General features: G+C 43.6%; 1 protein-coding gene across 1 annotated transcript; it reads left to right on the plus strand.

Annotated features, from left to right (window-relative positions):
* Positions 1–44: 44 nt before the first annotated feature.
* CNTF (ciliary neurotrophic factor) lies at positions 45–7521 on the plus strand. Its single transcript, XM_059143026.1, has 2 exons — positions 45–1777; positions 3283–7521. The coding sequence occupies exons 1-2, from the start codon at positions 1664–1666 to the stop codon at positions 3769–3771; spliced, it is 603 nt and encodes a 200-aa protein (XP_058999009.1). The 5' UTR covers positions 45–1663; the 3' UTR covers positions 3772–7521.
* The last annotated feature ends 5520 nt before the right edge of the window (positions 7522–13041 follow it).

Consider the following 13041-nt stretch of genomic DNA (forward strand, 5'->3'; position numbering starts at 1 on the left):
ACGTTTATGTAAAGGCAGGTGCTATTGCTTCTCTCCGGCAGAGTTGAGATAGTTCACTTCTGACTCTTTGTTCTTGATCTCTAATGCTGAGTTGCCATAGGATTCTATGATCATCTGGCCAGCTTGGAAACTCCTCCTGTGTTTGAGCCTTCTGGAAAAGATGGCCTTATTAATCTAGTAGAGAGAACTTTAAGGATGCTGTGAGGTTTATGTTAGTCTGATAACGACAAAACCTTGATAACATTTAATATCAGTGCTTTTTCACAAAACTCCACGTCCATAGCCAGTACTAACTTTAAAAAAAAAAAAGGAAAAATAGAATCCTCCTACCTTCTTAAAAGGCCTACTGTGGGCTGCCAGTCTCACTTTTCCTCCCTTCCACCCCTTTTTTATTGTTTCACTGTGGAAGTTTGTACCTGAGAAGGCATGTGTTTCCATTTAGAGAAAATGTCTATGGTATGAAATAGTGAAAGTCAGTTGATTTGGGGATGACTCAGCTCTTTCGGGGAGCATCATCTTCTAACCTGCAGAGTTAAGTTAGATGCAGTAGAAAAGAATTCTGCACCTGCGTTTAAACTCTTTTGCCCTTATTTCAAAGCCCAGCTCGTTCTCGGAATTTGTTAAGAAGCAGTGTGGTGTGACTGCGGTAAGGAAGAAAAAGAAAAGCATGTTGTCACTTGAGACTGCCTTAGAACTGTCCCAGTCAGGGTTGGGTGTTTCCTGTCCTTTGGAAGAGAACAGGCCTAAACAGTACCTTCTTCATCCTGCAGCTGTGAGGAAGGCACCGGGATCGAGGTTAGAGATGACTTACCTGGCTGGTGTTTAGTTGAGGGTAAATGAAACTAACTTTAAATACGTAATGAAACAATAGAAGTGAAAAGATGCTGTGTTTTTAAAGGACGCATTTCACATAAATTTTATTTCTTGAGCAAAATGTAAAAAACCTAAAGAATGAAATTGCAAAGTCAGTGGGGGAATCAGAGACCTATATTTAAATGATATGCCTGCTTGTTGGATTTTGTGCAACATTTAGTTTCTTTAAGCCTTAGTTTCTTAATGTAAAATGGGGTAAATAGTATTTATCTCATAGAATTATCCTAAAGATCAAATAAAGGCTTTAAAGCCTTTTACATAGTGTCTGTCTCAGAGTAGCTGCTTAATCAATGGCAGCTATATTGATGATAAAAACTCAATATTATTGAATACTTTACCAGGCCAAAAAAGGAAAGAAAGAAGGAAGAGGACATGGGGAGTACAAGGGACGGTGATAACAAAATGAGCTGATGATGTGTATATAAAGTAGATCACATTAGGCAGGGGTGTCATGAGGATTAGTGTGATAGTGACCTTGTTGCTAAGTGCAAAAGCAAAACAATGACATAAAAACAAGTAGGCTCGGCACTGGTGGAGGAGAGAGATGGCGGCAGACACTGCAGGAAAGAAAGCTGATTAAAAAGAGGCCTTTGATTCCACAGGCACAAAAATCCACAGCCAGGAATTTGCTGCCACCTCTGAGTCAGGCAGGGGGGTGGGGGTGGGGTGCACAATCCCATTAGTAGAGAATGCCCAGTGGATTTAGTCTGAGAGTCACATTTCTTATTTGGACCAGTGTAGACAGAAGCAAACCCAGCTCACTTGTTTCCTGGGACAGTTGAGTTAGGGGATGGCTTTTGCAGAGCACTCACCGCTGACCCCTCACCGCCGGGACCTCTGTAGCCGCTCTATCTGGCTAGCAAGGAAGATTCGTTCAGACCTGACTGCTCTTTTGGAATCTTATGTAAGTTGCCTAATTTGCTGTTGTCTGTTTTCACTTCATCTCTTCTGATGCAGCTCCTTATCATCATGTTCCAGCCCCCATTACCAGTCATGAAGGCCCTAATCATAAAATCATTCATAGATTGGGGGCCTATTACTTGATATGGTTCCTTCCCTTAAAGAAATTCCTGTGACCTTATTTTCTTCTCTGGGCTGTTTAGGAGGCATGTTCTTCGAATAAGAAAATAGCCATAGGTTTCTGGGTAGAATTGGCTACATATCGTGGAGACTATTCCTAATTTGATTGCCTACAGTCTGAATTCTCCCAGAATAGATTAACCATGGGCCCTCCATGAAGTGTGGGTTCTTCATCCACATTATCCACATTCTGAATTTTTGAGCTATGTAAATGAAAGAATGAGGTTTATAGCATTGGGAGAAGAACAGCATAAACCCAAAGAATTTCTTCTGTACAGTATTAGCCACCCAGTCTTTCATTACATATATCAAGTCTCTGTGTGCCTAAGGAGAATGGTCACCTACACTATCAAAAGGACCCCCTAGAAGATTCACTGGGGACTTAGGGAAGTGTCAAAGGAGCTAACCATGCAGTTCCAGGTTGGTTTTCTGATAGTGGGAGATCCCCATCAGTCTCCACCTAAGGCCTGCTATTATAGAAACACTGAAAAGGGGCGCCTGGGTGGCTCGGTGGATTGGGCCGCTGCCTTCGGCTGAGGTCATGATCTCGGAGTCCTGGGATCGAGTCCCACGTCGGGCTCTCTGCTCAGCAGGGAGCCTGCTTCCCTCTCTATCTCTCTCTCTCTCTCTGCCTGACTCTCTGTCTACTGTGATCTCTCTCTGTCAAATAAATAAATAAAATCTTTAAAAAAAAAAAAAAAAGAAAGAAACACTGAAAAGGAGAGTTCTAAATTTAAATTCTCTGAGAATTTGTTTATCTTTATACAGCCTCACCAGTTAGAAGTCAGACTCTTTCAAGTAACGTTTTTTACTTTTAAATTTTTCTTTGTTTAATTCCCACTGAATTCTTTAAAGGATTGTCTTCACCATTGAGAGTGGATAATGAAGGAGAGGAGGTTAGAAAAACTCTGCAGTGGGTTAATTCTAGGGCTTCTTAATAGGTCTGGTCAGTGTCTTCAAGTAAGTTTAAAATACCTAAAACTCCAGTATGATTCAAATATTCCAGTTTCCAGGAGGGAGTTCAAGTGGGAAGGAAAAATTGTAGACCAGTGTTTTTCAACCTTCAGAATCTAATGAAAGCTGCAAATTCTCCCACAAAAAATGAATAGGTAGTCAAAGCAGTATATATCATTTCAGGGAGAGTAAGGTCTTCCTAAAGTCCAGTCATTGGATCCCAAATGAAGAGTTCCTTTTGGAGAATTTTTATTTTCTTTACAATTTGGATCCTTGACCAGGAAGGTTTTTAAGACTTCACATGAGATTTAGAGATTAAATGAAAATTTGGGGATAATTACAGAAGATGTGATGTTTTTATGTATCCTTGGCCAGATGAAGCATCAGGGCCTGAACGAGAACATAAACCTGGACTCTGTGGATGGCGTGCCAATGGCAAGCACTGATCGGTGGAGTGAGCTGACTGAGGCAGAGCGACTCCAAGAGAACCTCCAAGCTTATCGTGCCTTCCATGCTATGTTGGCCAGGCTTTTAGAAGACCAGCAGGTGCATTTTACTCCAGCTGAAGGGGATTTCCATCAAGCAATACATACCATCCTGCTCCAAGTTGCTGCCTTTGCTTACCAGCTGGAGGAATTAATGATGCTCTTAGAACACAAGATCCCCCCCAACGAGGCTGATGGGATGCCCATGATTGGTGGAGATGGTGGTCTCTTCGAGAAGAAGCTGTGGGGCCTAAAGGTGTTGCGAGAGCTTTCACAGTGGACAGTGAGATCTATCCATGACCTTCGAGTCATTTCTTCTCATCAGACTGGGATTCCAACACATGGGAGCCATTATATTGCTAATGACAAGAAAATATAGCAATTATCCCCTCCTCTCTCTCCCTCCTTCCTTTTCTAATGGAATATACACTGCCCTGAGGCCTCAGTTTCCCATTCTTGTTTTAAAGGTTTGAAAGTTTTCTAGCCTTTGAGACCATAGGCATTTTCATCAAGTAGGGTTGGAGACATGGACAGGTTTGATGTGTGTGTGTGTGTGTGTGTGTGTGTGTGTGTGTGTTGGAGCCATAATGGAATGGAGGCAAGGGCAACATCCTTCACCTTAGTGCTCTAACCTTTACCCACTAAGTTAACTTTACAAGGATTTAACAGTCTCACAGGATAAATGTGTTTAATTTTAGTCCTAGATGACTTTTCTGGGAAGATTAAAAATTAGTCCTGGACTCTAGCCAATTCAAACTCCTGGATAATAAAAATACTAACATTTATTAAGTACTATATTGTAGCAGTATGCCGGGAGCTCTGTGTGTCTTAAAATATTTACAACAACCCTCTTGAGGGAGGTAGTGTTATTCCCATCTGGCAGATGAGAAAACAAGTTCTAACTTGGTCAAATTACCCAACTAGCAAATGGCACACTTAAGTTCGAAGCCAGGTATTTCTTAGCCCAAAGTCTATGTGCCCTTTACTCTAGAGGCCTGATTATGACCCTCTGTCACTGCACCTCTTTGCCGTAGAGAGTTGGAAAATACATTCATGTATTCTATCCCCAGCACTGGAAAACAATCCCCATTATATGTCCTTATAGGTCAGTGACACAGTTTTAGTGTTAAAGGCGGTATTTGTTGCCCACGCTTGGCAAAGACGAGAGCATTAGAGATGTTAAAATTCTGTTTGGGGAAAAGAGTAGGCCCACCAGACTTCTGAAATTAGGAAACTGAAGATGTGCTGTAATACAGCCTGCTTTATAAAGTGTTCCCAAATGTTTTAGGGTTGGGCACAGCTCAGAGCAGCTTACCCCGCATTTATGGTGATCAGCAGTACAGCGATACAGGCCCTGTAAGCAAACATTCACGGACAATGGTTGGAATAGTACTCAGGTTAAAATGTCACAAAACTCCTTTACCACACATTCTCTGGACTAAGTCATGAGGAGAGGGTGAGGCCCACTCTGTTCCCAGTGGGAATGCCAGCAATTCTGAAACAATATATAGCACAGCCTCCATGTTTCACAACAGAGGGACAGGGCGCTGTGTTGAATGTTCTTGAGAGAAACACTATGAAAGACACCAATGGGCAAATGTGGGAATTAATGGAAAGGTCATTTGTAGTCGGGTCTGTGGACTAGTGGTGCGGCATAAATCCAGAAGTTCCCAGGTGTAATGGTATTTCACGCTACCAGTTAAACCCACCATCTTGGATGCAGGACCCAGATTAATTTAGTTTACTTATTTGAATCAGCTCCTGTGCTCTTAAGTGAATCAGGAATCAGAGAGGGCTGGCACCCATAGGCTGCATGAGATGGGATGGGGTGACCTAGCTTGTGTCTTTTTCCCACAAGGGTTCATGGGGTCAGTGTTAAAAGGACTCTGGGTTGGGCACTGTGGCAATACAAAGAACATAAGGCCCTGCTATGTTCTCTGCATTTGTGGAAATGACCTTGTATGCATAGAAGACATCAATACTGGTTGAAATTGGGAGGCACAGGTGTAAGTGTTAGGGAGTTAAAGAAAAGGAGCTCAACAAGGACCCGAAATCCCTTTCTGGAGGAGGGGGGAGTTCAGTTGTGTCTCAGAGGTTGGCTGAGTACCAAATAGAAGAGATGCGACAGAGACAAGAAAGAGTTGCCTGTTTAGAAGAAAGTGAGGCAGTTAATAAACATTCGGGTCCCACTGCCACTAGAAGTTTATTGTTTGGTTTTATTTGTAATTTTGGAGTAGAGATAGACATTTCCTTAGTAAATGCATGGAGGCTTATTTCATTCAAGCTTTTTCTTCCAACTGGTTCTGCTTCAAGAGCAATATTTCTCATTGATAAAGTACCTGTGAAACTCTTAGATTTAATTAAATTAATGTGAAACTCTTAGATTTATCTGTGAAATATTTTACACTCTTTAATAGATACAGAGGTGACTACAAATTTTCAGTGGGGAATAACTGATTACAAAGTTGTTGAATCTGAAAAGAGTGACCCCTTATATTTAGGAGATGGGACAGAGCAGACGTCAGCAGAAGTTTCAGAAGTCAATGGAACGTGGCTTGAGCTCTGAATTACATGTGAAGGAATATTTATATGTAAGAGGCACATCTGAAGTGGCAGAGGGTCCAGAAAAGGTACCAGTACTAACTATTGAATGGGAGGAGATAGGAACCTGTAGAAGTCTCTGTTAGGTCATAAGCAGCAAGTCACCAGGGTGTACTCCCAGGCTCGTGCTGAGTTCCGTACCAGTTTCTTCAAGAAAACTTGCAACGTGCCTCAAAAGCAGTATGGAGAAAATCCTTAGAAAAGTGTAGATAAAATAAAGGAAAAGTGAGCACTTACCTTTAAAAACTAAGTCATAAATGTGAATGGATCTGAGTGTGTAGACTGCATCATGCTTATCTGAAATGGACAAGACAATGAAAAAGGGACCAACAATAGGTCCATGTTCTAGGTGTGTGTCTTAAGTACAGATAGGGATAAGGGCAACACTGTGGAAGTGTGGTTTCTTTAAGGATCCAGAATCCAAGAGAAATTTTTGGTCTTTAGATTTTACTTTCCTTGTTCCTTAGATCTATATATGGATTGGATCTCTGGGGAATCATATTTTTATATACATGTAAACTGTATTATATAATACATAACTATAAAATTTATATATAATGTATAACATGTAACTATATAGTGATATATGTGTATGTGTGTGTGCGTGTGTGTAGATACAAATAAAAGGCATGAATGTAGTTTCTAACCCCAACTCATATTTTGTAAAGATTATTCCTTTTACCCCACAGCCTGTAGAAGTCATCTGTGGAAGAGAGATTTTGTTCTCCTGAATCTGTTAAGGAATTGCATATATGAGAGAAGATAAACTCTTTTTACATTGATTTAAGAAGGTGGTTTGGAAAAAACTTGCAAATTGACACAAACTCACAAGCAATCACCGAATAAAAATAGCTTTGAAATAGGTTTGAGGGAAGTGAGAATTTTAATAAAATCATAGCCTTGGTATTGCTGTCATTCCAGCCTCCTGTGGAGGATGACTCATTCTGGTAACCAGTGGTCAAACAGAGGACAAGTGAATATTTCAGGGAGACCTGTCTGAGAAGTGGTTTAGAATGACTTCGTGAATCCTCAGCTCCTCAAGTAGCTGAGCATCATCTATTAATACTAAGGAGTAAAATAGAAATGCAGGAGGTGAAGGGGCTTTCACCACAATGAGAAAGTCATGAAGAGGAAGAGGCGGGGGAGAGCTTGGCTATCGCTTCAGTTGACTTACCGTGTGTACATGTCTCTAGACATGTACTGTCTCTGGACAGTTTTCAGACCAGGGCATTTACAAAGGATGGTTTGGCCTCCTGCCTTGTCCCACCCAAGAATGAACCCTCTGAATGTTGGTACATTGAAAGAGTGAAAGTGATAAAAATGTCATCTTTCCACTCAAAAGCTTCTATAGAGCTCTAAAGTCTATAGATAAAGACAGTAAAATAATTTGATCTTTTGGTAAAATGTGTGAGGTATACAATAACATCCGTGTGTGTGATTCTTACATTACTTGGAGCCGTCTATTTTCGGCAGATAGAATATAAAAGATGCAAGAACAGCTAACAATAAAGATCTCGCCTCAGCAGGACCATGAGTTGCTTCTTTTATTTCTGTATCTTTGGATGAGCAAGAGGAATTTCAAGTGATTTCAACATTGGATGAAACCTAATCCTCCCAGCCAGGGCCATGCTCAGTCAAGCGTGCCGGGTAAATCGCCATGGTGCCAGGCCACTGGGAAAATCTCCCAAGGCCAGGCAGCCTAGAAAAGGTAGATTGCCCCATACCTATCAGCTGGTCTGCAGGTGAGGCAGATTTCCTTTCCTATGGTTTAATTCAAGTATTTGAACCCAAGGCAAACTTTTGAAGGGCAGAGGAAAACCCCAATTAGTCCATTTCTTGTCTAGTTTAAAGGTAGAAACGAAGTTAGGGAAGATAATTACCAAGAGATGCTGTGTTTTTATCCACATGTTCAAAGTATGAATACTGTGTTTACTTAGGTAGTGTCATTTATCCTCTGAAATACCATCTCACAAATGAGGGAAGCGAGAATGAGCATCTACTTGCCCAAGTCCCTGCCCTAGTACCTGACAGGTTTGGAGTTCTAGTTCTGGCTCCAAAGCTCACTACACCCACTGCTGTGGGCCGCCTAGCAATAGAGGTTATTTTATGTTGAAATACATTCTCCCATCTCTGTAATTCATTTTCCTTGGATAAAGCCTATATGGACTTGTGCCAAATCCTGGCCTGTGACAAATCTGGTAAGTTTCCAAACTTGGAGAAAAGTCACCAATTCTGAGCTTCCTCATTTATGAAACAGAAATGAACTTCACAGGTTGATCAATGGTTTAGACAAGTGAGTATCTGAAAGTACTTGTGAATGGCATACAAACCGAGTATATAATGGCTCAAACAGCTTGGATTCGTTTAAGGCCTTCCGCTGAGGAGAGAGCTCTCATCTCAGAGTATCTCAGTGTCTCAGAGAAATACCAGTTGCTCCCCGGAAGCCCATCTGGTCACAGCCTAGATGTCACCCTGTTGTGCCTGTCAGCCTTTGGCCACTAGAGACCAACCCAGCAGCTGCGAGGAATCCAGACCTCCTGAGACTGGCTGTCGTCTACACTCAGAAGGTACCATTCAGAGAAGGTGGGGTCAGACAAGGAGCACCCTGGCAGACACTGCCCAGGGTGTGTGAAAGCACGCATTTAGACAGAAGTCTAAATAAGTCCCCTGCCATATAGCCCCACCCCCCAGGGCTAGAGAGCTTTGGGGAATCTGCCCTGGCTAAAAAGTAGAAGAATTAGCACCACGACTTAGTCTTCCCTCTTCTCCATTAGACCATCCTCATCCTAGGAGACACCTGGTATTTGTGCAACCTTTTCATTCCCTCACATCCAGCACTTTCTGGCAACCCTTCCAAGCCCACGGAAAGTGTGGGGACAACTCATAACCCAGACTTCTCTGGCCACCCCAGCCACCACCTCTGCTATCATCTGGTGGTCCTATAATGCCACCCCTCCCTGGATACGGGAAAAGTAAGACCCAGTCCAAGGTAATGGTGAAAGGTGTTGTGCCCTCCAGGATAAGTGTCTTTTGAACGAGGGATCCAGGGAAGCTTTTTAAAAACACGTTTCTGAGGCAGGTGTCTATCTTTAGGTCAGACCAGCACTATGCCCTACCAGTAGGTAAACATTTAGGACTGCTTTCTCTTCTCTCAATTACCCCTGGCTCTTATCCTCAAATCTTGGGGGTGGAGGGAGAGTGGGGGGTTACACAGAGAACATAGTATGCCACTTAAAAACAAAACAAAACAAAAACAGTACTAAGCTCCAACAGGCTTTGAGCCGTTTCCTGCCCTGCTCCAACCAAATTCAACAACAGTACGTATTGTATGTATTGATGCTCGCTTTGGACCAGTAATAAAGATACAGAAAAGAATGTTAATCATAGTATCAAACATTTAATCAGTGTTCATTTTACACTGTGCCAATCATTGTCCTAAGTGCCTTACGTGCATTAACTGCTTTATTCCTCACAAAAACTATGAGATAGGTACTGACCAGGTTCAGAGTAAGCCACCCCAAAATGTGCTGCTTTGGCATATTGATAAGTTACTTAAAACAGCCTGTGCAGGGGGCACAGGATGCTCTGGCCCCCCTTTGTCCCCTGAAAGCAAGAACTATATCTCCATGGGAAATTACCCACCCGGTGCCAAGGGCGGGACCTCCTCCACCAGAGAGAGAACTGAGGGCTGAGAAGGCTGTTTAAACAAACCTTGTTACTTCTTCACTCATTTATTACCTCAAGCCCAGACCCCTTGCTCTTGTCAATTCTTCACAGATGTGTTTGTCTAAAAGGTGTAAAAGTTGTCTGCTCTGGTCACTTCTCTGAGTCTCCTATTTTCCTATGCGTGTGTATGAAACGAAACGTGTTTTTCTCCTCTTAATCCATCTTCTGTCAATTTAATTCTTAGACCAGTCAATGAGCCTAGAGAGGAAGAAAGAAGTTTTCTTCCCCTACAGTACAAAGAATTCTTACTGTACAACTGAAGAAAGTGGCACAGACAGCAGGTGGTCCCCTGCCCTGCAAACACAGGAGGCAGGACGGCTCTGAGAAAGACAACAGGTAATACAGCCAATGGGGACAGAAGTCAGGGTGCAGCTGGTCGCGCCAGGAGAGAGAAAGCAGAGCTGAGGGAGCCCCACAGAGGGGAGGAAGGAATGCAGAGAACTCCAAACAGGCATTTTGGGAGCTAGGGTTTTGGCCTGGGCCGAGGGGGTGGGCGGGGGTGGAGGAACGAGAAGTGGGCAAGAACATTTTGGAGAGAAGGAGCAGCACTAGTCAATGCCTGCAAGCTGGGAGGCTTGGGCATGTTTGCGAATGTTCCCCAGGACCGAGCGCAGGGGTCTCCAAGAGCCACAGGTTGGGGGAGGTGCTGACACCTTCAGCAGACGCTCTCTTTGTTTTAGAAAACCAGTTCAGATGGTTCTGTAAGAGCTGTACAGGACGTGGAAGTGCCCCAGGGGCAGAGGGATCCCTTAGGAAGATGCTGCTATTCTCAAGGTAGGATATGTTTCAGCTGTTCGTGGAAATGCTAGAGGCACTGGGATACAGAGGTGGACATGACATAATCCCTGATCTTTTAATATTTGAATTCCGGTGGGGGAAGGCAGGCAACACATAATAATTTAGAGAGAGGTAAGAATCATGTAAGCAATCAAAAAGGTGTGATTATAAAATTACTAAGAGATGGGGCCATGATGGGCTTTCTCAAGTGGTTTTCCCCCCAGAAATCTGAAGGATGGGGACTCAGCCCCCAAACGACCTGAGAGTAGGTACCGTGGGCACAGAGAACTAGTGAGTGCAAAGCCCTGAGGCAGGGCTGAGCTTCCCATTCTCTTGGAACTGAAAGGAGGCCAACACAGCAGAAATCAGGAGGAGCAGGGGAACAATGCCAGGGCCAAAGCCCTCTGCCAAAGACCAGGAGAAACGCATCTGTGGCTAAACAGGTGGCTTTATTGCTCCTTGCAGCGAGGAAGAACAAGCACCATGGGAAACTGTGAGGTATCTCAGTTAGAGAGTGTTAGAACTTACTGTAGAATGAGGCTTCCTCTGGGTGACTCAGAGGAGGGCCTGGGAAGGCCAAGCTCGCCCCAGCTTGGATGTTGTCAGAGAATGAGGGCAATTCTATGATTGGGGATTTTGTGGGCACCACAGGGACCTTGCTCTTGTCTTTGATTAGACAAAATTAGGAAGTGGCCCTGTTTTGTTTTACTTATCGTGGTCTCAGGATAGCTTTGTGTGAGGTGATGGTTCTCTGAGATTATTTAAATTGGTTAGGCTCATGGGCCGTGAGCCTCGGACCAGCTCGTAATGCTACTGCAGTCGAGCCACACATGTCGGATCAAGGCTGCACATCACAGCCTGCATGTTTTCTCGCTCACCCGCAGTAAGAGTATGTGTGGACAGGGATCTGGATTTTATTTTAACCGCTGAATACAGACAACAAGTGTACAACCAACCCTGAGAGCAGCCAACATGAGGTTAATATTTCCAACTCTATGAGGTAGGTACTGGTGGGGTTCAGGGAAGGCCACCCCCAAATGTGCTCCTTCTAGGTAAAAATGAACCCACTTGTAGAATTGCTCCTCGTTTCCACAGCACACAGTTCAGAGCAAAACTATACTTCACAGTAACCTTCCCCAAACCCAAGTCCCAAGCCTATAATGAATCCCAGCTGACACTTTCTTATTGAGGTGCCCTAATGTCCCCCATGATATGCTGCTGTCTCCCTCACTGCAACAAGCCAATAAACCCAACTTTGACTGCTGATGTTGAACATCATGCTAAGGAATTTAGCTTCATTCTACAGGCAGTGAGGGACCATTCAAGGTTTTTATATCAGTGATCCTCTTAAAGTTGGCCTAAACAAGACCAAGACCAGAAGGAAGGAAAGATAAGGAGAAATCATCAGGGTTCATGTCAGTTCTTCTGCCTTAGTTTTATAGAGAACTGCAGGGGTTCCCTGGTCCAAATCCAAGTGCAGAACCCCCTGTGATTCTGACGGCCACCAGAGTTTGAGTTGTCCTAAGGCATATCAGGAAATCGCCCTACTCTCCACCTCCCCAACTGGGCCAATTGGCGTCTCCCAAGAAGGTTTTTCATTATAGCCATGTTGGAACTAAGATTGAACTTAGCAACAAAAATGTATAGAAAGGGCCAAAATTTGGTTCTAAGCTTTCCAGAAGTCAAAACAAGGACACAGACCTCCTTATTTTATGTGAACTCAGTGTCCTAAGATAGCGACAGCCCTGTTGTCCAAGGCTGCTCCAGGAGACAACATTGCATAGTGTCCAAGGGACAACTCGTTGACGGTAGCCTGGTGGTCTCCATTCTATCAGTGGCTGGGATAGGACTGTAGCAGCCTCTCTTCCGTTCCCCAGAGTCCTCAAAGGGGCTAGGATGCTGGATGGTGGCACCATGCTGCCACCTCCCCTTTGCCCATTTATTTATTTACTTTTGCCTATCTGCCTTGAATACTTTGAGACAGGGAAAATTTCAGTTTTATTCACGTTTGTATTTATTCAAGCACTTCCAATGGGCAAAATTGATTTATTAATGAAATCAAACATTTAATAATCTAAGAGAAGCAGGTCACCTTCTGGTCTTTTTTCATTCAGCAAGCATGTACTCACTAGGGGTTCTGCCTGATATTGAGCTCTGGAAGTTCACCACAGTGAGCACGCTACCCCTCCCCCCATCCAAAGAGCTCCTAGTCCCTGTGGGTCAAGAACTCAGGCCACGTGACCAACTCACAGTGACATACTGCTGAAGAGATTGAGAGGAGTAAGAAAGGATTCTTCCTGGAAGACTGAAGGGGTGTGTGAGGTAGGGGAAGAATAGGCAAACAGAAATGTGTTGTCAGGGGAGAACTGAGACCGTCATCAGGAAGGAAAGAATCTGCTGAAAGAATCCTCCAAGGCTAGCAGAACTGAACACATTCGAAAATGTGCCTGCCTGAGCCCAAGAGACCTGTCCCCCCCAGGAAGCTTTGCCTTCCCGCTTAGAATTTGCATCCCTCGTTCACTTTCTCATCATGTTTTGTTGGAAG

This window comes from Mustela lutreola, chromosome 1, assembly GCF_030435805.1.
Source record: "Mustela lutreola isolate mMusLut2 chromosome 1, mMusLut2.pri, whole genome shotgun sequence".
NCBI lineage: Eukaryota > Metazoa > Chordata > Mammalia > Carnivora > Mustelidae > Mustela > Mustela lutreola.

Bases quoted from the DNA above. Each gene is read 5' to 3' on its own strand.
- CNTF (XM_059143026.1), top strand. From the start codon at position 1,664: ATGGCTTTTGCAGAGCACTCACCGCTGACCCCTCACCGCCGGGACCTC. The intron at 1,778-3,282 runs GTAAGTTGCCTA...ATCCTTGGCCAG, and splicing joins CTGCTCTTTTGGAATCTTAT to ATGAAGCATCAGGGCCTGAA.